General features: G+C 44.8%; 1 protein-coding gene across 1 annotated transcript; it reads right to left on the bottom strand.

The window, feature by feature from the left end:
• Positions 1-26,690, bottom strand: SCGN (secretagogin, EF-hand calcium binding protein). Its single transcript, XM_035319384.1, has 11 exons — positions 26,552-26,690; positions 26,049-26,119; positions 16,170-16,262; positions 15,846-15,935; positions 15,152-15,208; positions 14,273-14,350; positions 4,471-4,526; positions 3,311-3,356; positions 3,137-3,196; positions 2,486-2,554; positions 1-787 (listed from the first exon to the last, which is right to left on the bottom strand). The coding sequence occupies exons 1-11, from the start codon at positions 26,622-26,624 to the stop codon at positions 659-661; spliced, it is 822 nt and encodes a 273-aa protein (XP_035175275.1). The 5' UTR covers positions 26,625-26,690; the 3' UTR covers positions 1-658.
• Between the last annotated feature and the right edge of the window lie 753 nt (positions 26,691-27,443).

Raw genomic sequence — 27,443 nt, forward strand, 5'->3', positions numbered from 1 at the left:
TTTCTGATTTTCTGTAACTGCCTTTTTTTTTTTCTATTTTATTTCTGCACAAATACACTGTCAACCATCCAATATTTTAACTGCACAAACAAAAGCACAATGCTCACCAAAGAAATTACTTCACACGGAAGGCAACCATCAGAAACACAGAGCAGCAGCAGCCCAAGAGCACTGACATTAGGAGATGCTTGTCCCTACTCTAGCAGACAGGCTGGGCAGTGTTTCATGGGGGCAGGAGTAGGCGAGCAGCCCCTTTTCTGAGCAAATGGTGTGCTTGTGGGCAGAGAAGCTGCTGGAGGGGCCCACAAGCAGTGGCATCTACTGAATACCACCCACTGACACTTGTCACAGTCACAGCATAGCTGAGGTGACCTCTGGAGGCTGCCTGGTCCCAGCACTGCTCCAGCAGGGACACCCTTGTGTTCCAGTTTGTGCCCATTGCCTCTTGACCTGGCATTGGGAACCACTGAAAAGAGCCTGGCTCCACCCTCCTTGCACCCTCCCTTCAGGTATTTATATGCACTGATAAAATTGTCCTCCCCAATCTGCTGCCCATCCATACAAATGCCCCCCTGCCCCACCACCTGCCTGCTTACACAGCACACTTTTACCAGGAGTAGCGGGCACAAGGAAAACACAGCCACAAGCACCGCCACAGCTACGGGGTCATTTTAAGCCCAAGACACAAGGCCAGTTCCGATTTCTGAATTTTCCCGTCCCTGTTCACATCGCAGTGGTTGAGCAGAATCTGGCGGAATTTGTCCAGGTCCACCCCGCTGATGCTGGGCTGCAGGCAAAAGGGAACAATGTTGTTAAGAGGGAAAGCAGCTCTGGATTTCAGCAGCTCTGAAAAGCAGGAAACAGTGCAGCAGCAGGGAGATGCCCCAAAGGGCGAGCAACAAAGTGGCCTGACCCCACATGGAAAATGAGCAGAGAATTGATAAATGAGGCCCTGCAAAAACGGGCATGGTTAGGTTTATGGCATGGTGAGCCCCATAAGGAAATGTGAGGTGGTTTTTGCCCTTAGTCAGGATCAGCAGTATCTAATCTGCGTCAAACAAGTGTCTGCAGACAAGTGTCTGGGCCTCTGCTTTCATTCAGTTTCCTCTCTCAGACCTGCTGCCCAAGGAGGCACATGTTGCACATGGCATTTTTGTTGCCAGGTCACCATTTTACAAGCCAGTCAGCAACTCAGAAATACTTTTAGTGGATCAAATGAATGCCAAAGGCATAGTTTACAGGGCACCTTTCTTCTGCCTGCTCTTAATGCTGTACCACTTCCGTGCTCTCCACTTCCTAATGAGGAGGTCAAATGCACACACACAGCTAGTGGTGCCCAGGAGTGCTGCTGATGAAGAAAGGCCCCTAGGGCAAGTACAACCCTCGCTCCTTTGCACACACATGCACAGAACACAGGTCCAGAGGTCCATTTGTTCTCACACCCTTCCCTACATGCCATGGCTATAACATATACAGACTCTCAGCTGCCTGCACACAGATGTGGTCTTTGGTGTCTGCCAAATGGACTTGGGACTGTAGGCCGATCAGTATCAATACAGGTACACTTGCTCATCATTGAGAAGGCAGAATTTAAGAATAACAACTGTTTTTTTGTGTTTTGTTTTTTTTTTTTTATATATATATTCATATATAAACCTTTGTACTGTTACCACCTTCTAAATATGAATTGCCCTGTCATCTCTGACCAGCTGTTCAGCAGCTTGACGGCAGGATAACGAGGGAAATGATTTGCTCTGAGAAGATTTCTGTTGCAGAGGCAGCTCTCAGTAGTCCCGTGCTGAAGCTTCAGTCACCCATTCTCCCGGCCCACGCTCACCAAGGCATGCTATGGAATATCGTCCTCTAAAGCTGATTGTATGGCCTTACAAAATCACAACCATCAAGGATCCTACGGATGAACTTTCTGAAGTTTCAAACAAGCTCAATGATGCTCTGGGAACCTTCAGTCTGTGTCACTGTCAGTGGAGCTGAAGGCTCCCAGCTCTGACCAGCATTACCTTGCTTTGCACTCAGATATGGTATGAAAAGGCAGAGGCACATATTACTCATTCCAATTTTTCTTTCGGCTAACTCAACACCCTCCAGCTATTTTATCCTAAATACTAATTTCATTAGAGTAAAAAATATGTCTGTGTGGGTAGAGTAGGTGGTGACTAAATTTTCATTAAATGTTTGTAATGCTATAATGTCTGCTCAGCTCAGAGCATGAGTTAGAATGGACTTTTCTTAAATACAACTTCTGAGTCAAGCAGTGTTAATTTGTTAAGGCAGAATTGCTGTGATATGGTGAAATGCTCTACCGTGTTTATGCTGAGATGATGACTTTAGTTTCTGCTTCTGATCAAAGTGAAATTTGACTCTGTGTTCCCACTACCCACTCTATTTACATAACTTGACCAGAATAAGCACTGCATTATTATAGGGCATATAGGGTGTTAATAAATAGTAAGAGCCATGAAGATACCTTGACCAGTTCCATCATGTCTTTGACAAACCCATCCACTTCCGGGCCTTCAAGTGCTCCCGTTTTACTCTGAAAGATGGAATAAACATCAAAACCCTCCAGAAAGTCAAAATCACAGAGATGTTTACTAGGCAGTAGGTCCACCTGGTCACTGAGCCCAATAATGCTAGCATCCCTTCCTTTTCTCCAAACCATCTCTTCCCCTCAGATGGCAGCAACATCTCCCACCATTTAGTGAGGCTTGCAGGTCATCACACCACACCACCGTGTGAATGGAAGAAGTGGCTCTGGATTGCTGTTTTGTAACCTATGGTTGGGTATTTCTGTCTGCCCAGGGCCAGATTTAGAATTACTCTTGGCTCAGTACTGGAAGGGATTTCATTTTCCTGCAGCCCTTGTGTCTCCTGCATGGTGATACTGTTAATGCAGCAGTACTGCCTGTGGTGATCGAAAAAGTGGAAATCTGTCCTTTGCCATGTGGTCTCTGACCATCATCCAGCTCTGCTCTCCATACCTGTACATGGACACCTCTGACCCACGGGATCTGGCACTGCTGCAACCCACAGCACCCACCAGGGACAATAACTGTTAGCAGTGTGTATTTAATCAGTGTCACATAAAGACCACAAAGAAACAGCCTCTAGGACTCACAACGTCATAGTGTGCGAAGATTTTCTCAAAATCTCTTTTCCTTTCCTCTGTGCTGCAAGCCTGCATGCAGGGAGGAGAAACAAATGAAAAAGAAAGAGAAAAAAAGAGATGCAGGTTTTGGCCCAGGTTATCTTAGCTGAGAGAGATGGGAAGAATGCATCAGAAAATACTTACATCCATTTTAAATTGAAGAAGGAAATTTTCCTGAAGCGCCAGAATCCTGAACGGAGAGATTCAAATTACCATCTTGCCACTTTGTTGTCTACACACAAACTGCTCTGAACTATTCCAGTTCATAAAGCATGGGGATTTGAGATTACAGGCCTTTAAAATAGAAAACCTCCTGCAGTGTTATTCATGGGTGCTGTTCAGTAAGCACGTGCCTCCCTCCCTGTCTGATGGGGAGCTGCACGTCTTCCTCGGCTCACAGAAAACCATGTTTCTTAGCACCGCCACCTCTCACAGCACATTTATTCCTGGTGGCCCACTGCAGTGGAGGCTGCCAGCCTCTGACACAAGAACTGCCAGACTATTATTCCCCTGCAACTGGGTTGCTGTGCTGCGTTACAGGAAGTTGTCATTTACCACCCTCTTTTCGAGGAAGAATTGGTGGCTGTAAAAGGAAAGGATGTAGTAATGCTGGCCCGAGTGCTGAGGCCACACAAATTACCCTCCTTCCCCCCACCTCAATCCCCAAGTCCCTCACAGCACAGATAAAAGCTATTTTTTTAATTATTATTATTATTATTTTTTTCCCAGCTGCTCTGCTTGCCCTGAGGCTCTTAGAGCCAGTAGTTTTGGGGTGTACCAAAAGACTTCCACAAACTGAAGGGTTCAAGGTGCAATAAATGTGTTTCATTCACAAGCATCTTCCCCTTGTCTCTCCAAATCCTCTCCTGTTGACATGGCCAAACTTAGTGGTGCCTGAACTCCTCAACCAAGGAGAAAACCTCTTTGCCATCCGTGCTGTACATGGCAATATGAAACAAATGCTCATCCCCTGCTGAGAGGGACTGCCAACCTTTTGGAGGAGCAGTGCTACTGGTTTCTTCTCCACCTCCTGGGAATCCGTGTTGAGGTGGCACAAGCTGTGCCAGAGCAAGTTGGTGATCGAGAACCACTCCTAGCATTGCTCAGTGTCATCAGCAGTAAGTGCTCACAGGCTGTCACAGTGGGGACCACGTGTCAGAGACCTGAGATGCCTACATGAGAGTGCCTGATGTAATGTAGGATTCAAATGCATGTCCCCAGAGACATATTTACTGCTTTAAGTCGTCACCCTGCCTAGATATGCATTGCAAGCTGAAAAATGCATCATTGTAATTGAAGCCTACCTTGCCAGGTCATTCAGGTCCAGCCGTCCATCCTTGTTTTTGTCAAAGATTTTCATCTAAAAATCAAGAAGACAGTGTCTCCATCAAATAGATAGGCCATAAGGAGAAGACATAGAAAAAAAAGCTGATAGACGTTTTGCTGTGCCCTGAGAAAAATTTGGCTAGGACTGGGAAGAAGATTCATGCTGCCAATCTCAAGAGGTTAATTTGGGTGAGTGCAAAAGTTATCCTTTCCTGAATATTATTTTTTTCTAAATGCAATCTTTTTGGTGAGTCACCACCAGATATTATCTGTTTATTTCATGTATTTGGGGAGCCACTGAGGTGTTTTTTTTTTTTTTTTTTTTTTTTTTTTGTCAGCACTGCCTCTTTTCTGCCCCGTGCTCTGGTGCCTGTGCTGAGGTTGGTGAGTCTGTGGTAGCCTTCTATTTTGCTGGGAGTAAATAAGATACTGCAGCAGGTTTTTATTAATTCTTCTGTGATTTACACTACTGAGGTTTGGATGGGAATTTTGATGAGCACTTGGTATTGGCTCACTTTTCCTCCTATTGATAGAAAGTGTAAAACTCACATGTACAAATGAAGGTCCATACTGAGATCTTTGGAAAAATCACGTATCTCAATGCAGATATTTAGTGGCACAAGGAAAGCCGCTTTCCTACTTTTCTTTTTGCCTAGAGCTGGATAGACAATTAAAGCTGCTGAACCACCCTGAGAATTTCTCTCACACTGGGTCAATCCAACATGTCCCTCTTCATCTTAGCTGACCACTTCCACCTTGCCTTCTGCCCCTCATTTTGTCCCACTGCATTGTGAGGATATTTCCCTGGTGTCTGCTTGGGCCACAACAGGGCAAGGCAGGAGGCAGGGTTGCAAGTGGGAGCTGACCACGCTGGTGCCGCTGTGGGATTGAAATGTCCTTGCAATGACAGCATCCCAGTGCCATCAGAGAGAAAAAGCTGAGCTTTTGGTTCTTTGCAGATAAAGTAGTATTTCTGCAGGCAACAGAAAATGGTGAATGTTCCCTGTAAGGGTAAATCACCACAGATAAGATTTTAAAAACCTCTTTCCAAATGGCCACATTAGTGGCTAAACCATTTTTGCATGTTGTATGAGGAGAGAGGGAGATAACCATAATAGCTCCTTCTGCAGAGGAGCCCTCGCAGGCTGCCTTGCAACATCCAGCTTGCACAATTACTCAGAAAAATACTCCATAAAGGAAGTTTATGGAGATGACTCCTATTTAGCCCGCTAAAGAAAGTGCCAAAATGTGGGTAGTAGGGATGCCATAGCCCCTGGGCTGTATAGTGACTCAACAGCTTTTGAAAACATTTCTCTAAATCTCTCCATTTAGGCCACTGAGGAGCATTAGTGACCCCACAGTATCCACGGGTCGGTAAGAAACCACCATAAGATGGATAGCCTTGCATGGTGGGAGAAGGCAGCATTTTGTGGATGCTGTGCCCCACTGGGATGAGCTCGGCCTGCCCAGCACAGAGCAGGCCGAGCTGAAGGTGCTGGCCAAGTCCTCACATAGAGACACAAGGCCCTTACCAGAACACGCTGGAAATTACTGCCTTTAGAACTCCTTGAACTCCACCCAGATCCTTCTCCATGTATTTTCTGAGTTCCCGAAGAAGATTTTTTGCCTCTATTCTCTGTGGCATTTCAGAAGTACTCTCTTGAGACTTAAAAGCCCGTGTTTCAGCCTAGACTTAGGATTCAAACAGGGTTCCAGTTGTGCCATTTCCATTGTGATGCCTCAAGAAAGTAAACACACTTCTTGGAGAAGCTCAGCTCCGTGACCACGTGGTCCTGACCTCTGTACAATCATGCTAATCATGCTAAACATATATAAATGTTGACCATGATGACAACTTCTGGGACCAGGACAGAATTGGTCCCCCAATCCAAGAAGCAGACTTATACCTGTTTTTCATTTTAGGTAGACCTGTCTAAGACAAGCCATGAGTTTCTTTTCCCATTAAACATCTCAAGTCTCATCTCATTTATCATAAAAAATAAGCACCCTAGTGTAGCCATATCTTTCCTTGGACTTTCAAGTGTCCCACCTGCCCTGCACTTGCTTTACATTGTGGGTACAAAGTATTTTAATGGTTTCAGAAGTCTCAAATAGCTGTGAGAGGCTGAAGAGTTTTGTGCATCCTTAATGAAACAGGCTAGATTAGAGGTGATGGTTTAGTTGTGAAAATCTTTCTGCTTCGTTATCAATTTTCTGAGCCAGTGGTTTTCAACTTTATCCATTTCTGAACCCTTTGCAATTTTCCAGCAGCATTGTAGACTCCATTAAAACAAATTTAACTACAGAGATAATGCATCCCTTAGTGGAATGCTTACTGAAAAGCAACGTCCCCAATCAATTTGCTTCGTATGCACTCAATCTTTCAGCTTAACAGTAAACTTCCAGTGGTTTACCATGTCTACTTATATCTAACCAGCTCTCCTCTCTGCCCTCTTTCATTCATTTCTGTTTTTGCAATATCAAGAGAGAATCTTTGCATTTTCAAATTTTTTATTTTTTATTTTTTTCTGCAAAAAAACATCCTAAATGAAATTTTCAAACCTATGCAATGTTTTTGTTGCCCATACCAGTCAACAGAGAGAAAAAAAGAATGTCTTGCTGGAAGAGCTAGGTCAGTCTAATTGTTGCATTGTGAATTCCACATGAAGGATGGAAAACACGTAGGGAAGATGGAACAGCATTCACTGAATTAGTTGAGGTACCACAGCTAACAAGATAGACCTAATCCTATTATTTGGACAACTGTAGCTCATGCATACATGCTATATGGCAATCTTGGGATGGAAAAGCCTAGGGAAATGTTCATTAATTAAACTTTCAAATTTCAAGCGTGCAAGTATTTGATCTGATCTGCTAATTGTGTACATAAGTACACAAAGAATGACAAAGGGTACCCACCCCATATGATGATGCATAGCTCATGGGAGAAGTAGATATTTTAAATTGTTATGAGATTGTTTCTAATTGAAACTTTTGCCTTTGCATACCATCTTGATATGTTAAACTTGATGGATTTTCAGTTTACATTCTCGAAAGGTGTATTTATGCTGCCAGCCTGATATGCAACATCTCAATGTGGTTAAGGATAAGGTCTGGCATGTTTAAATAACACTCAATTTCATTAAAAGCTTTGTTGCATTCAGCGGTATGCTTTATAAAATGATGCATTTGTTTTACTGTCAAGTTACCCAATGTTTGCACAAATTAATTCTCTGACATTTTAATGGCAGTGCACCAGGGAAGTCTTAGCTCTGTTTGTCTGAATTTAGTCTGTGTACTCTGAGGCAGACAGAGCATAAGTGAGATCTGGTTTCACAAAACGAAAGTTGCTACATCTTGCATTTCAAGTGCTAAATTAAAAGTGCCATTGGCTTTGAATTCAGCAAAAAATATTTCTGCCTCCTCAATCAGGTGTTGTAAAGAGGGCCACTGAAACACCAAGATATGACAAGCTCACACATGCTTTGAAGAGCCATGTAAGATTATAAACCCAAATTATTTTCTGTGACAGAGATAAGGAGAGAAGTAAACAACCAAAATAAATGGGTTTGTGATCAATGGAATTACTAAAGCTGGCTTTTAAACACTTTTCTGTCCCTTCTCTGATGTGCAATGAAGTGTATTATCCCTGGGGGTGTGTGGGGACACACACAGAGAGAGTTGTCTCTTCCCTGACCATCTACCTTCTAAAAATGTACAGCTCGATCTCGACCACCTCTATCGCGTCAGCTATAACTAAAATAGCCGAGGAGTAAAAAAAGTTACTGCATGTGTATAAACAAAGCCCAAAGACACACCTCCAAGCAGTAAGACTACCTATGTCTTGTTTCTGTGGGGAAGGATGGTGGCCCAGAGACTTTTGCAGAGCCCTGGAAGGCCCTGTGGGACCCCTGGGACAGAAGTTCAGTTCTCTGCCCCACCAGCTTGCCTGTATAACCTAGGTATAAGTCATTTAGTGCTGGATTTCTAAGAGTCTTTTGGTTCTTAAAAGACCAGACTGTTACTTGCTGGGATTTTCAAAAGCCTGCAGGCACTTGTGTTGCACAGGTTTTGGTCTTTGGAAGTAAAGCTTGAGCTGAAATGTGATTTTCTGCCCCTGTTGGCTTACGTCACAGCAAGCATGGTGCAACACTGGAGACGACAGAACCACTGGGATTAAGTCTAGAAGTGACATAGGAGCCAGATTTCTCTCCATGGTGTTCACAAGCTGTGTGAGAACCCTCTCTTTATCATGCACAATAGGGCAGCCTTTCTGCAGTGAGAGGAGTCATACTGACCCAGAAGCATGAGGAAGATCTCAGGGAGGGCTCCCAGTGTGGTGGCTGGCATTAGGAGGCTTGACGGCTGCAGTGCCAGTACAGAACTGGAGATGCAGTCTCTTGGAGTCACAGCATTCATACAGAGCCACCTGGGATGAAGGCCAGCGTGGACCAATACCATGAGAAGGGAAGGACAATGACCTCTCCTTTAAACCACCAGTTTTAGGCCATACTGCACCATTGTGTTTCTAGGGCTTTGGGAAGTTGGATTAGCATGTGTTAAGAAACATAACAGGCTCTGTTTAGGCTTTCATCATCATAACAAAGATGTCTTTCCATTGCACTGTTCCTTTGGTGGTCATAAAGGACTTAATTTATATGGATAATCTAGCTTGCCCATTAAGGTGTAAGGAGGCAAACCACCTGGATTTTCCCTATGTAAATACACAGGTATTGGCAAAGAGTACAGACAGACAGACAGGCTTTCACAGATGAAGAAGTAACCACTTTGAACCTCCAGCACTGTCCTCACAGAGGGGACAGCCAGCAACCACAAAAGCACCAATAGTCCACCCAATGCAAAATAAAGGTAGTGCACAATTCACATGGACACAGAGCATCTTCAGGGAGAAGTGAGCCTGTCTCCCTTCGCACTGAGAAGACCAAGAGCCCTCACCTAGTCAGCTGTGGATTTGCGTGTGGGGGTGGTGACTGCTCAGGATACACAGCTCCATCCCCAGAACTTCTGCAGATAAGCATGGTTAAACTATGGCAGCATTATAGCTGTGAGGATTGCTGTATTGACTTCTCTGGAGATAAGATTTCATCCTCAGCCATATCCATACACTAATTTTCTTCAGATGTTGCAGTTCATGGCCAATACTTATTGAATTTCTAGTCACTGCGCTTACATTATTGCCTTCCTAGAAATTTAGTTTGTGGTGGGCAAAGAGTATATTCTGCTTTTGTTATTTTTATCCTTTATGTTTTGCTAAAATATAATAATGCTCAAATTACAGGACATTCTAATGCTCAGCCTGATTATAGCAACATAAAGCAATTCAAAAAGTGAGTATCAGTGTTCTACGTGTGACTATTTCAGCAGTATATGTAACATAATTTGCTGAACTTTGCCTCAGTATTGAGCTTTCCCCTGCATGTGGCTTGTAGACACTGGGATTACCAATTAGAAGTAGCATGCTGCTATCTGGGAAGCTACGATGCTTCTATGAGCAAGGTAATAATGTATGCCAAAATGCAAGAGCTGAGTGTGAATTTTGTTCTTACAGAAGACGAGGGATGAATACTTAACTTCATCAAAAGCTGTGTCTTAAATCTGGTTCATATTCAGGCATTGACAACATTCTGCTGAAGTACACAGCTATGTGCATGGACGTGTATGGAAGCTGTCACTCGTGACAAAATGCTGGGAAATGCAAGCATAAACTGGGTGTGCATGGGCTGAAACTTCACCAGCAGCATGGGACAGGTTGTTAATACTACTGTCATCCTCCACACTCTCCTCACGATGAAGCAGTAATGGGGCAAGTTTTCATTTCTCCATTTTGTGTTGCTTAAAGAAGGCATAATATTCTTACCATGCTATTAAAAGCCTTCACTTTCAATTACATCCCTTCCCCCACCCCATCTCCCAGATGTCTTCTCACTGCTGAGAGAGGCTCAGAGCAATACAAAGCTTTGATTCTGCCTCTGAGCACCTTGCTCCCTGCCCACAACTCTCAGTCTAGAAGTCATCTGTGGTTTGTCTCTTCTGGAAGAGGACAAACCCACAGACTTTTTTTCAAAGATTCAGAACAGCACATCGCTGTTTATATTCTCATGCAAATGCCTGTGTGTAAGTAAATACTAATACACTCTTAATGACTATTAATACAAGCACACACACACACACACACACATATATATATTTAAGCACAAAAACTAACAGAAACCCTGCAAAGGGGGTTCCTCAGCACAGAGCTGCTACTTTAATTCCCTCATCAAGAGCCTTGAGAACTCAAATATTCTTTCACAACATTTCTCAGTGACTCTGGTGCTCCTTAAGATTTGATTTAACAAACTCATGGTGCTTGTGCAGTGCCAACCAATTCCCTACCTCTTTTCTTCCCAACATTATTTGTTGATCTAATCCCTGATCTAAATCAGTGTTCTCTGAAGAAAGTATGCCAAGGTCACAAGGAAATAGAATAGTCTGCTAACAAATGGCTTCTAAGCAACCTGATAAAGTGATGCTACTTTCTGCAGACAACCAATATACAGATGTTAAAAATGGGGAAGTGCTTCAAGTAGCAGTGAAGCAGAGCAGAAACACTACCTCAGATACTCTGTTTTTGCCTATGTCTGACTTGAAGTGGCTAAAGACAAGGAATGAGAATCGTGTTCATACAAATAAATAGGTAAATATATATGAAATATAAAGTTAGAATTATATAAAATTATTAATATGTATGTATGTGTGTATACATATGTGTATCTGTCTATATATGTAAATGCATCTGAATCTGAAAAGTCTGAAGAACCTACACCACGAATTTGGACGTAAGGCTTGTAGCTGGATCCAAAATCCAGTAATCCAGGAGAGAGCCTTCACTGATGACAGTGAGCATTAATGTCACTCCCATCTTCTCTTCCCTATTCCTTCACATTTGCTCAGGACCAGCATTTGCAGTGCTACCTTAAATCTAAGTTAGAGAGAGAAAGGTACTTCTTTTTTGAGGCACTAGTGACATTTCTGGCTCCTCATAGCAACAAACAAAAGCAATACTTCCAAAAGGAATACTTTCTATCTCTTCGCAGCTGTTTCTTTTTTTCTTTTTTTCTTTTTTTTTTTCTTTTTTCCCTTTGCTTGTTCATGCGCTGTAGGATCATTTACAGCAGCATAAGTAGTTGCTATTTGCCATTCCTGGTTAGTGTGATATCAGTTTATACCTCTCACAAGTTAAAGCCACAAATACCCAGCACAGAATTGTAAGGGATTTTTTTTTAATTCTTTTATTATTATTATTATTTATTTATTTTCATGCCGGGGTTTTTTTCCTTAGAATGATCATTTCTATCTTTTCCTCTTCATCCCTATGGCCAGAAAGCTCGAGGGCCCACTCGGTGTGTCAGTAGCTGCTTAAGATAAACGCAGCCAGCTGTGGAGTGCACGGAGAAGAGGACAAAGATCTGTTAAATGCCTTTGGAGACAGATGGGATTACAGCTCCTTGGGATGCTGCTTCTTTCAGCCAAAAACTATTACAGTGGCACTTAAAAGCCACCGTCAGAGACCCCATAGCTGTGAGCAGCAGAAATAGGTCCTCGTCCAGAAGACCTTGTGCTCTAAGCAAGGGTGGGAACAAAGTAGTGGGGAAAGAAATACAAGTATTTCCATTCTGAAGGAAAGGAATTGTTGATGGTGTTGATGGTTGCTAGAGATGCAACAGAAAGGCTGTAAAACCTCAGTAATGAAATGTGAGGCTCCGGCTTTGCAGCCAAGTATGTCAGGGTCTCTATCACCCTGACAGTGGTGATGGAAGAAGTTTCCTGCTCTGTGCAGAAAGCATGAAGAGAAAGCAGAGTGCTCTCATCACCTGGGTCTTGGCATCATACCTTTGTTCTTGGCACCTCAAGTCATTTTTTTCTCCCCTTTTTAATACAATTTTATCTCTTTTAAATACACTGGTAGTATAAGACTGAATCTTTCTTCCCTCCCTATCATTTTGTACAACTGCTTCAGACAAGTTCCCATGCAATCACTTTTTGCAGTGCATCTGCTACCGTAGAGATGCTGTCCACGTGGATGCTCTGACCTTGCCGTGATACACAGGATACGCACCCTCCATTTTACTGCAGGATACTGCAACACCTGTGATGTTACTCTGTGATTTCACATCCTAACTTAGCTCTTGGGATCAGGTGTGTTTGTAAACATCCTCAATCTTTATAATAAAGAATCTTAAGGGGGAAAAGTCATCTGCCATATCCTCATTTTCTAATAACATCCTTGATCCTTTTGGCATTATGGCTTGCAAGCTTTTGTCCTCACGAGCCAGACTTGCATTTCAAGTCATAGATTTTCCCAGATATATGAAGCATTCCCTTTCCCAAATCAAATCTTATTCTGCAGCATAGAGACTAAACTGTCTCTTCAAAGACACAAAGGCAATCTATAAAAAATATGGGAATAGAAACCAGACCCCCTGGCTGTCAGCCCTGGACGGCATCACCACACCACATTTCTTCCCAAACACATTGCTACCTAGCTGCATTGGGGTGGCAGAAATCACAGATATTTCTTGGGAAATTATTCGAAAGGGAAAAAAGTTGGAGGAAATGAGCCGCCCAGTGTCTATGAGCTTCAGATCACCTATCCACCAGCAGCCCTAGGTCAGAGATGAGCCGCTGGGGAAGGGAACCTTAATGGAGCAGCCTAAAAGCTGTTTGCTACCTAGAAACACTGCTGGAAAGATTTTTGTTCTGGCTGTGGCTTCTGGATTTTTATTGTTTTCAAGCTCTTCCAGCTGGAAAATAATTTCAGCAGTCTGCTTTCCTCTCCCTTCCCTGTCCTATAAATACGAAAAGACGTACACACTTCTGTACACCATTAGGTACAGTTTTTGACTTTGCTTTCAAGGGTCACATTTTTAGTCACTGATGTTTCATGCATTCATAACGTGGCATTGCAAAACATGTGGGCAGCTCCTCATTTGCTTGCATGCCAAGCTCTTCTGTAGGTACAAACACAGATTTTGTGCCAAGAAGCAAGATAGTCCCGTGTGAAAATCATTTAGAAAATTGCAACGGTAGATGTCTTCTGGTGGAACTCAAATGATACCCTTGATAATGACATCAGAAATGAGCTTTTTTTTTTCTTTCTTTCTTGTTTTCAGATGGTTAGATAAAATAAGTTGCTCTGAAATCCAGGTGACTGATGCTAAACTTACACCAAATATTATGTTGCTGATGATTGCAGGATAAAAGCTACATTGTGAGAAGGCAGGGGACAAGACAAAGCCTTTAAGCCTTCAAGCTCCCAGCCTTTCAGGGAAGCAGCAGGGAGCCAGCAAGGCTTTCTAGGTTTTGCAGAGGACAAGAGATGTATACCTGAATCTCGAGAGCAGAAGGTTTGGCTAGGAGGGAGGGAGAGAGGGATCTGGGGACCTGTCTGAGGCTGAACCTCCCCCGAAGAAGGATGCATGCACCTCACCCATTTTTTGGAACAGGTTTAGGGCTTTGTTTGCTGTGGCACAAAGTCAAGCTATTTTCTCATAATAAACCATTCACCTCAAAGCAAAAATAATTGAAACGCAGCTCATGGCTGATGGCCAGATCAGTGCAAAGAAGCAGCATGTGCCGCTCAACTTCCCACAGGGATCTCCTGGGGAAGAAAAAGCCTTTGAGAGGGCATCTGTGGCCCCACATACTGGGGCATTTACCCTCAGGGAGATTTTTAGGCAGTACTATAATCCAAACAACATTATTGCTCTCTTTTCTTACCATCGTGTCAGTATATTCTTCCAGCTTTACTTCAGCAACCACCTTGTTATGCTGCAGAAAGAGATCTCGCAGGAAATCCTGTAGTCAGGAAAGAGTCAAATGTTACTCTCAGAGTAAGTTCAAGAAGGAGCAGTAAGAAACTAGATCCACATTCAGCAGGGGCACATGGATCTGGCTTCACATTCCTGATTAGTACCAGTGCCTTCAATTTCATGTAAAACTCACATTTTAAGCTGAAGCATGTTTTTTACAAATAAATCAGAAAATAACCAAATTTCCACTGAGCAGGCGTAGCAGAATCAGTTGTAATGGAACAATTCACCTGCAAAGCACGTAAACAATAACCTAAGTCCTGCAGTATTTGCTAACTGATCTCCGATGAAAATAGTCTCCATTCAGCAGAACACTTCAGTATCTGCCTGTGTGGGGCTGCACATGGAGGCTGCAGCCCAGCGACTGCTCAAAGCACGTGCATGGTGGTTTCTGAACAGGCTTCTGCCTCAAAAGCCTTTAAAAAAAATCAGCATTCAAAAAATCCACAGGTTTGTGAAGAGACTAGGAAGAAACCCCATTAATAAAGGACAGCTCTGTTCAGCAAGGCTGGGAGAGGTGCACGAGCAAAGACGCGGTGAGGCAGCTCCTCCTGGGGGCAGTGGGACAGCAGGGGTGACAGAAAAGCCTCCTCCAGCCCAGCACGGTCCCTGCAGCTGTGCCAGAAGGCCGGAGGGTGCCCTGCCCTTAAACTGGCTGTGAACAAGCTAGAAGTGACATTTGTCATCCACACAAAAAGGCAGCAAATTGGTAAAGGCGACGGAAGGGCTGCCGTTGACATCTGTGAGCCATAGATCAAGCCCAAGGAGACTGGTTAGAATAACTTACTTTGAGCTCGCCAGCTGAAATAAATCCACTGCTATCAGCATCGTAGCTGCGCCAGATCTGGATGGGGATAGATGGATGCAACTGCATAAATATTGCAATTAATCACCCACGCTGGAGATAGTAAAGATCTGAACCGGGACTTCCCTAACGAGCAAGCTGTTGCGTTACTCAATATTTAACTAATTGTGGACAAGATAAAATAAACTTTCCACACAATAGTGTTTACTCTCATTTGGATGCTGTACGTGTGACATGCTGCAATCACTTATTTAATGCAGACATGCTTCCTATAAATGGAAGAAAAGACTGAGATATGGGCCTGCATTTCTTACCTAATTTGTACACACAGCTTCTCAGTGTGGTTATTGCCTTGACTGTAGGTTGGCAGGCAGCTGGCCATGGATCTGCAGGAGCCCCCAGTTTGCATTGGAAATAAAAGCAACTGCAAGCAGTCTTTGAAATGTCAAAACTTTCAACTGAAGGAGCTTGCAGAGAAAAAAATGGAGTTTGTATTTGACAATTGTTCTTGTGCCCATTCTGCCGAGGATGGGTTTCTCAGTGTCCCTGAACAGAGCAGGGATGCATTTGTGTGCCTTCACAGCCTGGCCTAACTCTTCAGGGTAAGGTCGGTGGAGTGCATATATTGAAGAAGCTATTGGTGTGCATGGGGAAAGAGCAAGGCAGAGATACAGACCCGCATGAACTCCACACTGTTGTCCAAGGGAGTTTCTCGGCGGAAAAGCAGCAGGAAGTTTTCATCATCTGGCAAGATCATATTTGCAAGCTGAAACAACAGGAAAGTAAAGATAAGGAAAGATTGGATGGCTGCAGATGCAGTATGAGAAATAGAAGCTGCCGTGGAGATAAACCCCAGAGCAAGAGGCCTGGCTACGTAGTCCCTCCGTGACTCACCCCTCACCACCCAGCTCTATCTCCCACATCTCCTGAGTCTGCTATAGGCCCTCATCCTCCCTCCTTCTGTAAAAAGAAAACCCGGGCTGGGGGTAGGCAGAAATACCTCTTGGATTTGCAAGCGGCCATCGGTGCTGACATCGTAGGCGGACATGAACTGCTCCTTCATCCTCTGAACTTTTTCTTCCGTGATGGTGTCCTGCCATGGGGAAACAACAGGTGCATGCAAGTTGCTGGGGGCACTTCCAGTGGAGGAGGTCTCACCCGCAGCGAGCCACCAGGAACACTGCATCCTTACAGCCGGGGGATAATGCTGCTAAAAGCCCACAAACACACCGCCTCGGCTGAATATCTGGAAATAAGTTCTACTCATGACTTTGTGGTAACTAAGCTATCAGCTGGGAGACCAGCGCTTGGAGACCCTAAAACATTTCAGCGATGCTGCTTCTTTAGCCAACTGTTCCCACTGTATCCCTGGGGTTTGGTTTTGCTTGGGCTTATATTACAGCAGTTCTGATGCTGCTCATTGTCGTCTTGTTTCATTCAGGAACACACCCTTATCCTTGAAGTACATCTCTGTAGTTCACTAGATCATCAGCCTTGAAAACTGTCTGTGGGGCGAGATGGCTGCTTGTTATTGCCAGTCAGCTGGTTCCAGACCTGGCAGTAAGCCCTGTCAGCATTTCTGGGCTAATAACATAGGATTTCAAGCAATTCACATTCCCTTTGCATCTGCTTGACCCGATAATCAATTCATTCGTAGCGAGGAGCTCTCAGGATTTGTCAGGTTACATGTTTTGACAGCCATTGCTGCGACAGGTGAAACACAACGTGTAGGTTAACCAGGCACCACTTCTTCTTAAACCGTAACCTTTAGGGTACCTGGTCTGACGTGGCTACACAAAGCCTGACCTCCCCGCCCTGGGGAAAGCCCTCTGGTGAGACAAGCTTCGTGGCTGGGCTGGGAAGCCCAGCTGGCGAATCCCTCAGCAGCGGTCACCACGTCACCTTGCCCTCTGCACCCGCAGGGGCCAGCTCCTGGCTCTGATCCCAGCCTCTCTGGGAGGAGAACCCCATCCATCTCTCTGCATACTTTTCTACCATTTTTACAAGAGCATAAATTAAATCCTCGCCACCTCTGTAGAAAACCCCTTGAAAGGCTTTATCTTCTCAACATCTGAGTGAGTTATGGATATAGCAGTGTCTTTCTGCGTCTCCTAACCCAGCTTCTCTTTTTCATCCACTTTTTGAGCCCCTCTGAGCTGAGTAACAGGGCTGCTCCTGCAGCTCATCTTCTCCCTTGAGATGGGTGTTTGAAACCACCACAAAGGGAAGTGAATGTGCCTGATGCTCCGAAACCTTCCTGGCCTTGCCCACACTCAGCAGCAGCCAGCTGACAATGCCATTCCCAGCTGCTCCCAAGCAGTTCTGCTACAGAGGATTTGTACAGTGACTGGGCTGTGAAGACACAGCAGGATGTCACAGATGAAGTCATTAGAAAGGCAGTGAGATACCGTATCTTCTGATTAAGCTCATTAAGCTAAGGGTTATTTCAAACCCCGCGTTGTCACCAGCTTTTCCCACATGTTTAGGTGTGACTGGTATTTTCCAAAAGCCTTAATTTGCTGCTAGTAATAACACATAAAAAGATATCTAGAGTTAAATGGGTAGTCAGACGGCATGACTGATCGTTTATGGTATCATTTAATTTGCCTTCACCTTGCTTCAGAGCAGACTCGGAGCTCGGGAGCAGCTGCCTGCACACAGTCATTATGGGCTCACACAGAAACCTTTCACAGCATGGTGCAATATCAGCCGTTGATAGCATGGGCCACGCAGAGGATCCTATGTTGAAATCAGGGAGAAAATGTTAATTGGCTTCGATTTATAAGTGTCAAGTCAAAGTAACTGGGAGGGGGGCTCTGCTTAGAGCAAGCAAATCTCTTTTATCTCGTCACTATCTGCAGTAACGGAGGAAGAGCCAGATGAAGGAAAATCCGGGGATCTGGGAGGGGGAATGGGAGGACAGGGGCACCCAGGCGGCTCTTTGTAGGGCAGGTGGAGCATGTCCCTTGGGGCGCAGCACCGCAGGGGAGATGCCCCGGAGGGCCATCCCCTCAGCATTATAGCTTGCGATCCTCGTGCCAGTTAAATTGCCTCCTGACTGCACCTTGACACTTCCAGACACTTCCCAGGCATTAGGCAAGCCTATCAGTTGCTGACTTCAATAGGCTTGCAAAGTACTCTGAAATTATCCTCCTCCAGGCCCAGTAGGATAAGTTATTTCTGAAACTATAATCAGAGCTGATATTTTACAAAATGTGCTGCAGAGTTCAGACTAGTCATTTGTTAAATGCTCAACTTCGTGTCAGCTTTTAACCACTACTTCATTGAACTTTGCATGGCAGGAATGTTATCTGCATGAAAATAAGACTGCCTCCTTTTCTTTTTTTTTTTTTTTTTTTTTTTTTTTTTTTTAATGATTCAAATGAGTACATTGAGTAAATACCCCAAACCTGGAATGTACAGAGACACAGCTCCAGTAGGTTTTAGTCCGAGAGGTATAGTGTATTTCTCATATTGGCCAAGCTATCTCTGTTCATAAATACGCTGCTTATGAAACACTAAAGGTAGCAGGATCTGCTAAAAAGCAACTTTTGCTTTCAAGGAATAAAAGGGAAGTAAAAGATGCTGTAGAAATGGGCTTTCCCAAGACACACACTCAAGCAAAATAATTTTTATATTACAGATTTTTACGCTGTGTATGATATATCTTCTCAGAGTATGACCATTATGTTTCAAAGGTGATGTTCACAAACCAAGGTAGGGGGCAAGCAGACCCGTAGGTTGTTCCAACTGCCTCTCAGTCACAAAAAGGGTGGAAAAAAGCCTGCATGTAGTCTGCATTACTTGTTCCACTTGTCCAAGCAAGGACAGGAACTGCAGACTCCTGTTGTACCTGCTCACTCTGAAATCTGACTTTGGAGGTCTGTAGGTTGCTGTGGGGCAGCCTGAGCAGACTGCAGGGAAGAGCCAGGACCATGGATGGAGATGCTAATCCTTTTCTTGAAAATATTTGGACAAAATTATTGTCTATGTTATATTCCAGTTGCTTTTAGGCTCTTACAAATATTTCCTTGCCTCATAGATCAGGGCAAGTCTTATAATAAAGGGAGAAAGAGCAGAGGCTGAAGAACAAGGAGAGCCCTCCAGATAGGCACATGCAAGGATAGATGCTGTTTACATACATGCTGCTCGCAGTGCTATGGCTCCCAGATTCCCCAGAAAGTTTGTTTTTTTTTCCTTCCTTCCTTCCTTCCTTCCTTCCTTCCTTCCTTCCTTCCTTCCTTCCTTCCTTCCTTCCTTCCTTCCTTCCTTCCTTCCTTCCTTCCTTCCTTCCTTCCCCTGGAATTATTAATTTGCTGTTCAACTAAATGTTGAGACAAGCAGGAAAGCCTAAGCCAAACACATACTTGTTGCAAATGCCTCAGGCTCACACTCCATTTATTCAATCCTCGATGGATTATAAGGGGAGTAAGGAAAAAATCCAGTCTCTAGGACACTATTCTCTGAGGAGTGGTTGCACTGTAGTCGAGCACAGCCTTTTTTTTTTTTTTTTTTTTTTTTTTTTTTTCTCTTTTCCTTAAAAGCGAATGCTGTCTTGACCACATTGCCTGTCTCAAGCATCATCTCCATTTTAAGCATCTCTCCCTACTCTCAAAGGTTTGCAAAGCTTTCGGAAGTGTTCAATGCTTGGGCTAGAATTCTGCAAACTTGTTAGCAGCTTGATAAACTTCTGCTTTGTGAAAGTTTGTGAAAGCAAATGATGTTGTATCCATGGGATGGCCTTCCACAGAACGCAAGCTGTCATTCTGTATTTTCCCTGCTGTATGCACCTCCGTGAGTTTCTGGAAGATAATTTTATCAGGAGGTAATAATCCTAATTGACAAAGGAGCACAGTTTTGACCTGGACTGCTGCCCGCTTAAAGCAGAAACAGCTATAGAAATTCTCACATTTAGCATCCATCCACAGTGTAATGAAGAATGGAAAACACATCTGAACTGGGACCCGTCTCTGGCTTTGCTCAAGGCTGGGCTGAGGAAGATTGTGGTTGCTGGGAGAGCAAGTACTCAGCTGGGAAGGGAGGAAGGGCCCCTCAGTGTGCTGAGTGCCCTGCAGCAGAAGGAAACCTCCAGCAAAGTCTTCCCTGATGCTCACTTAAGAGAGAAAAAATAAATTTACTGCTAATCCCAAGAATTACAAACTTCATTGGGCTGTAATGGTGATAAAAACTAGCCTGGAACAGAGGGATGCTCTAATCCCTTTGTAGGTTCCTTCATATGAAGGAGTACAAAGCCCCCAGCTTTATATAAACTAACATATATACATATTCCTTATACATATGAATATCTATTCTACATGAACACAAAGTCCCTCACAGGTTGGGTGCTGCATGGTTTCGAAGCTCTGTTCCATGCTCGCACTGCCCAGTCAAGGAATAAATCCTTACTATGCCCTATGAGAAAGAGGACACGTCATTTTTTTCCTCATAAAAGTACAATTTAAAATATTACTGCGACTTTGTTCATACGTATCTCAGGGCTGAGCAGTAAATTTCTTTCTACGGATGCTCTTCCACATAGTTTTGCAGAGGAGAGCTTCTATAATTGAAGTTGCCATAACAAATGAATTTTCTGCTTTCTCTTTTCCAAGTCCAGTCTTCATCTTTCCTTTTGTGGAAACCCTTTAGAAATACTTAGCATCACAAAGGTAATTTGATTTTTAATACAGTTTGTAATAATGGAAAGGGCATGTTCACATTTTTTTAAACCACACAGCATTTCATTTCTTTGTCAAGGCTGATTATGATTCTTTGGAAACCTGGCTGTAATCTGTCTCCTTCGTTAACTTGTTCCTTTCACATTGTTTTACCCTTGCCCCATGCTTTCTGATTAAATTTTTACTCCTTAAGGGATCCATGTGCTTGTCAGCAGCTTTTCATGATGAAAATACAGCTATGAGTCATTTGTTTTGGGGGAGCAAAAAGCGAATGCACGGAGCGCTGTGGAGACTTGACTATTTGGTGAAAGGGGCAGCCTCATTTAATCCCTGCTGATCAAGACAGCCTTGTCATGATTTTTTTTTTTCCTTCTTGACATGATTTTTGGAAGCCAGTCCCTATACTGATGACAGTATAAAAAGCAAGAAGAAATTAAATGTAAGTGACTATTATAGCCTGTTTCGTGATAAAAATGAAGCTTATCTTGAGCACATGTTTCTCCTAACAACGTTTCAGCCAAATTTGATAGAAGCGCAAAGGGTCTCAGAGATATCAAGTTCCTACAAGATCTATGAAAATAAATTACAACTGCCAAGAATGATAGTTGGAAAAAAACCTGACAATAATTACCATGCCAAAAACTGCACAATAATGATGGCAGGCCTGCGAAGACCAGACGAGACATCAGAAACATACACTTCGACTTTAGACAGAGAACTTTTTTTGGCTAAGCATTTGTTCTTTAAATCCTGTAGTGTTAAAAAAGTATATATTCATGAATGATTTCACTCCATCCACGCAGTTGTATGCTGGACTGCTTTGTCTTTTTTAGCATGTGATTTCACCCAAAGCTACCGGGCCAATCTTGCTTGCTGACCTGCAGTGCTATTGCTGGAGGACTTGGCCCTGTACTTTGGTTAGGATTTACTACAATCCTGCTTGCTACAATAGATGAGAACTTACACTGTCATCCCTTGCGGGCTTTAGTTGCTTATTTTGCTTTAGCTCTCATCAGCACATATGTGGGAAATCTTTTTTTTGCATAGCAGACACCAGCATCCAACAAAGGCTATTGCAGCCTTCCCTGTGCCGTCACGTTTCTGCGGTTAGGCTTTGGACAGGTTCTTTGTTCTGCCCTTTCCACTAGGCTAAATGCTTTTTGACATGCCTTTGGGCAACAAAAACACATCAGTTTTGCCTGTTATTCCCATGGGCGCGTTGAGCTTGCCATTATAGATACTTCCAGGTGTTTGCAGTGCTCTGCCTTAACTTGCAGCAACTGGAATAGAAATTGGTCGGGATAATCAAGGCTAACAAAAGCCACACCTAAATAAATAAAAGTATTTGGGCAATTACCAGAATTGACTCAGGGTTTACATTTCTGAGTTAGCCTGGAGGAGGCTGCAAGATGAATGCTTTTTGGTTGGGGTCTTCTTGCTCTTACTTGACCTGCTGGTCACCAGAGACCTGCTCTGCGACCCTGGCTCTGTTTGGGTGGTCCAACACAGGGGCAGTCTGCTTTGGGTGGCTCTGAGGCTGGCTGATATTTTGGACATTAACTTTGGTTTGAGCAACTAGCTGTTCCTGACCATGTCATCTGACCACCAAGTTAAACACACGATTTAGACAAACAACACGTTGTGCAAGGCAAGGCTGACATGCGAGACAGGCTGGGGGCTGATCATCTTTGGAAGTAAAAATCAAAGACAAATCCTTTGCAGCTGTTCAGGCTGAGCTCCTGAAGATTAACTTCAGTCCCTCCCAGTCAGAACTATCTAGGTGGTTTGGGGGAGCAGGGATTATATCAAGGCTAATACCTGTCTTACCTGAACAAATTTGCACTTCAAAGATTTCCATGCATGGCCTCTTACACACTTCCAGTTGGGTGAAGACTACAAATGTTTATCTGGAAGTCTTCTGTTCCTAAATCTCCTAATTTTACAATAATTTAAACAAATGCCTTTCTGTGGAAGAACCCAGAAAGTGCAATGGTAACGTACAATTCCTTTTGTATCGGCGCAGATATAATTGATTTTATAGAAATTTTCAGTAAGAGGCCAATCCGAAATTTACAGTCATTCATCTAGAAACCCCTCCTTGTCTAATTATTACCAGAATTTACATAGAGCTTCATTAAAACTATAGCAAAGAAGCAAGGAAGATCCTAAATAATTTCTAAAAAGAAAGATGCATAGTGATGTAAGAGAGAAATATCGGGGCAGTATTTCCTGTTCCAATAAAACTACTTCTTCAGTACTGCAAGAAAACTAGATTTTCACTGCAGGATAATGGATTTCACAAATGGAAATGTGTCCAGAATGTAGAAGAATGAGGTTTACAAGTAAGCAGGTGCACAGGCAGCTCACAGCACCCGTTCAGTGAAGCTGGAGGCTGAAGTGGTTCAAGAGAAGTCATGGTAGTGATGACAGCAGCAGATGTATAGAGAGAGCAGCCCACAAACCTGGGCTGGTGTTGGGCTGAATTGTCCCTGATCCCGTCTCATACCCTGCAAACAAAGCAACCCATTTCTTCATGGAAGCCCTGCCAGCTGATGGAGAAGTTACACCGACTGGAGTACATCAGTGCCATAAATCCTCTGTGTTGCACTGACCCCTTCTATACGTGTAATGCCCACCTGGAAATCAAAGGCATTTCTTAGAACTGCCCCTTGCTGGAGGGGGAGAGACAGAAAGCAGCTTCTGGGATTCGTATCTGTTTATTATAAGGTTAAAAGGCGTTGGCAAAACTCAGGTCTACCCTTGCCTCAAAGTTTTCCCTTTCTCCCCAGCTTCCTGATGGTTCAATAAAAGACACTGCATTAGCCTCCCTCGCTGGATGGCATTTCAAGTTTCCTTCCTTGCTCAGCCCCGTCACCGAGAAATCTGACTCCCAGATTGTTGCTGAGGGCTCGCTCTGCATTGTTTTCCCAGCTGCTCTGATCCCCTGGCATTTAGTGTCAGCTGGGGATGCTGCGGAGTCACTGGGAAGAAAAACAGAGCTGACGGACTACAGTGGTCATTAACAGAAATAACAGCTTAGAGAGTGCAGGCTGAAAAAATATAATTATGAGACCATTTGCTATTCAAGCAGAGACAACTTCCAGAGCTGATAACATTATTTATCACTTGTAGAGCACTTCAGACGCAGTCACTAATTAATCCTTGCGACACATCTGGAAGTCACGCCAGTACATATTACTGTCTCTCTCTTTTACAGTGCAAGAGAAAGAGATGTCAAGAGGCCACCGAAGAAATAAGTGTCAAAATGAGCACTAAAGCAGAGGGATGCTCAGCCCCAGCTCACTGCTCGTATCACCGATGCCATTGTCTTCCTGTAGGGCAGTGAAAAGCGTTGCAGGGGGGGCTCTTCACCCCTCCCACAATAACCACAACCCTGTACAAAATAAAGCACGTGAAAAAGAGCAAAATGGGTGAAAAGCGTTACACAAACTCATTGTACAAAGCGGGTAGAGAAGTGTGCTCTATGCAGTGCTGCAGGTGATCTCATACACGGGGCAGCTATCCCCTGCATGCAGAGCAGGAGGCAGGCTGCTCTGGTGCTGCCTGTCCCCAAATATAACTGTGAGGACAGCAAGCAGGCTGTCAGCAAGGGGAAGAGGACAACAGGTTGTCTTATTGCCCAGGGCAACACTGCCTGGGAGGAAATGCTGACAAACGTGTGACAGAAGAGCCGTGGAGAACACCAGAAACACTTGAGAGCTTGTCTGAGTGCCCTGGCAGCCAGCAAGCACTTTATTCCAGATTTAACCTATTCATTTCTTCCACTTAAGAGGGAAGGGGAGAGATGGTTATTTCTTCATCCCTTTTGTGCTAAGCTTTTTCTTTTCATGGCTAAACCGAGAGAGCGAAAGCAAGCGAGGTGCCAGCTAGGCGAGCCCCGAATAGCACAGCTCACGGGGACAGCAGCAGGGCTGCCAAAACCGCTGTAACGCACCAGGTCTGCGCCCAGCTGGTGTGAGGTTGCTGCCAACACCCCACATGGGATGGGATCTTGAAAGATTTTCTTGGGCAGCTATGGGACTGAGCAGGGCTGGGAGATTCCTCTGGATTCCTCTAATTGTCAGGGAGCTGCCTGCAGCTTGGCATCCCTGTCCAAACCCACCGCGAGGTTTCCAGTCTCTCTTCAGAACTGCTTTTATGGGTCACTAGTGATTCTTAGCGCTTACCTTTGAGTCTTTTCTGATTTGCTTTAAACTCTAAGTGCTTATCTGTTCGTCTAACCATCTGAGCTCTGGAGAAACACTTCTGCAGAAACTGCCGATATTTCAGTCCACGTTTACTTGCAAGTTAAACAAAAACTTGATGAAAAAGTGATTCACAGCATCTTTTCTTATTGTAGCCCGGAAGACCCAAGACTCCTACTCAGCTTGTAAGTGTAATTTTGATTTTACACTTGATATTCATGACTTTATGCCTTTCATTACCTACCTTTTCCCTTTTCATTAACTACTTGTTGCTTAAATGTCTGTTTTTTGGCGTACCCTTACCTTCCGTTTGGAAGGCACTCACTCCTTTTCCCTTACTGGCTGACCATACGTTGGAGCTGGGGAAGCCAGCCCCTGTAAGCTGGTGTGCAGCTCCTGGTAGCAGCGCAGAAAGGGGTGAAGGCTGCCACAAGCAGAAAAGTAAACCAGGGGAGAAAAGCAGAATAACTTGAGGGCCGGGTCTTGACCTTACGAGCAAAGTAATTGAATCCTATCTGTCCTCTGGCCGTTTTCAGCCATACGGATGTACTTCTTCTTCCTAAGCACTATTTAAAATTAATGACAGAATATTTGTTAAGAAGGGACCTTGGAAACAAACCCCTTGTATTAACGAAGCTCATCAGCACCTGCTGGAGTAAAGCATCACCGTGGTGCTGCCCCTCGCCCTGCCCGGCAGCGTGTCACTGCTTTTTCACGTGTTTCAGTGTCAGTAAATGACTTTCTCTCCACCCTTCCTATCGTCTTTAGAGGGTGCCAGCTGCAGCCTCGTGGGGAGAGCAGATGTCGGACCGAGAACAAACGCTCCAATGCTTTGCACTTGTTGCTTTACCTGCCTAAATGCCACCGAGTTGCTAAGCGAAGAGCTCTTTCCCTCAGGGATTGCTAGGGAAGCTAGCAACCCGAGGACAATAAGAACAAATAACCGCTAATATCACAGCCTTTTGAGGTGGTGCACGACGAGCACGGCACGGTACTTACTTCTGGCCCCAGCTTCTCCAGGAGATGGTGAAAGAAGTTGTCGAGCTCCTTCCCTTCTATGTAGCCGTTGTCTAAAGGCAAGTAGAACATCTCAGCGGTGGGGCGTTACGGGACCGCTCGCTGTGCCGAGGCTGAGGGGTGGGGGTCCCCTTCCTGCCTGCTCAGGGGGGTTCATGCCCCATTTGATTGTTTTGCTCCTGTGGGGTGGTGGGCACAGCACTGCGGGGATCCCGCAGGGGTTCTCCTTACAGGAAACTTTTCAGGGAAAACACAAACGGGGAACCCAAGAGCCAACAGAGCAGGAGGGGCGGGGAGGTGATGACAAAGAGGAAAAGTTTGGGGGAAAACGGGAAGTTTGGACACGACGTGGGGGAAGAGGGAAGTCAAAACACCCGCGGGACACCATGGGGGACGCTGCTCACCGACCACTCGTGCTCCCGCCCGGGGGGTCACCCGCCCGTGGGGTCCCCCCACGCGTGTCCCCCCCTCCCCAAAAAACTTGCCGTCGGCGTCGAAGCGGCGCCAGGCTCCCAGGAAGGCGGCGGCGTCCAGGCGTCCTGCCGCGCCGCTCTCCATGGTGCTGCCCCGGCCGCGCAAAAGCCGCGCAGGACCCGCGCAGGCTCTGCCCGCCGCCCGCCGCCCGCCCCGGCTTTGAGGCCGGCGGCCCCGCCCCGGGGGCGGCCCCACGGGGGGCAGGGGGAAGGCAGAGCCCCCCCACCACGCCCGTGGCGTGGCCCCGTGTCTAAATCACGGCGGCGTGGGGTTGTGGAGGGAGCGAGCCCGGAGGGATTTGAAAGAGCCGGGCTACGCGGAACGCCGCCGTCAAGCTCTTGAGAAGTCTCTGAATGGAGGCAGAGGTGATGGGAGTTAACGTGGGGAACTTCCGAGAACTGATGTTTAGGGATAAAAAAATAAGTATATTTAACAATATATAGGGGTGGCTAGCCGGGGTGGGGGGCCGGCTGCTCGGGGATAGGCTGGGCATCGGTCAGCGGGTGGTGAGCAGTTGCATTGTGCATCACTTGTTTTGTACACATTACTATTAGTAGTACTATTATCATTATTTTCCTTTCTTTTCTGTCCTAATAAACTGTCTTCATCTCAACCCACAGGCTTTCATTTTTTCCCTGATTCTCTCCCCCCATCCTAGAGATCCCCCATGTCTTTGCTCCCTCAAATCCTGTCCCCAACGCACCCTGTAAATGTAGGGGGATGCTGCAATGGTCTTGGGTGACAATCCCGTACGAGAAAAACACATTTTGTTCTCTAAAAGCACAAGCAAGTACTCAAACATCCCTCGGAAACATCAGTAGATCCTTCTAGATGCAGGTGGCACTGAAACATCTGCAGCAGTATCAATTCAACTACCTTAACGCTTAAACTCTGCATGGTTAA

Source organism: Oxyura jamaicensis, chromosome 2, assembly GCF_011077185.1.
Source record: "Oxyura jamaicensis isolate SHBP4307 breed ruddy duck chromosome 2, BPBGC_Ojam_1.0, whole genome shotgun sequence".
In the NCBI taxonomy this organism is placed as follows: Eukaryota; Metazoa; Chordata; class Aves; order Anseriformes; family Anatidae; genus Oxyura; species Oxyura jamaicensis.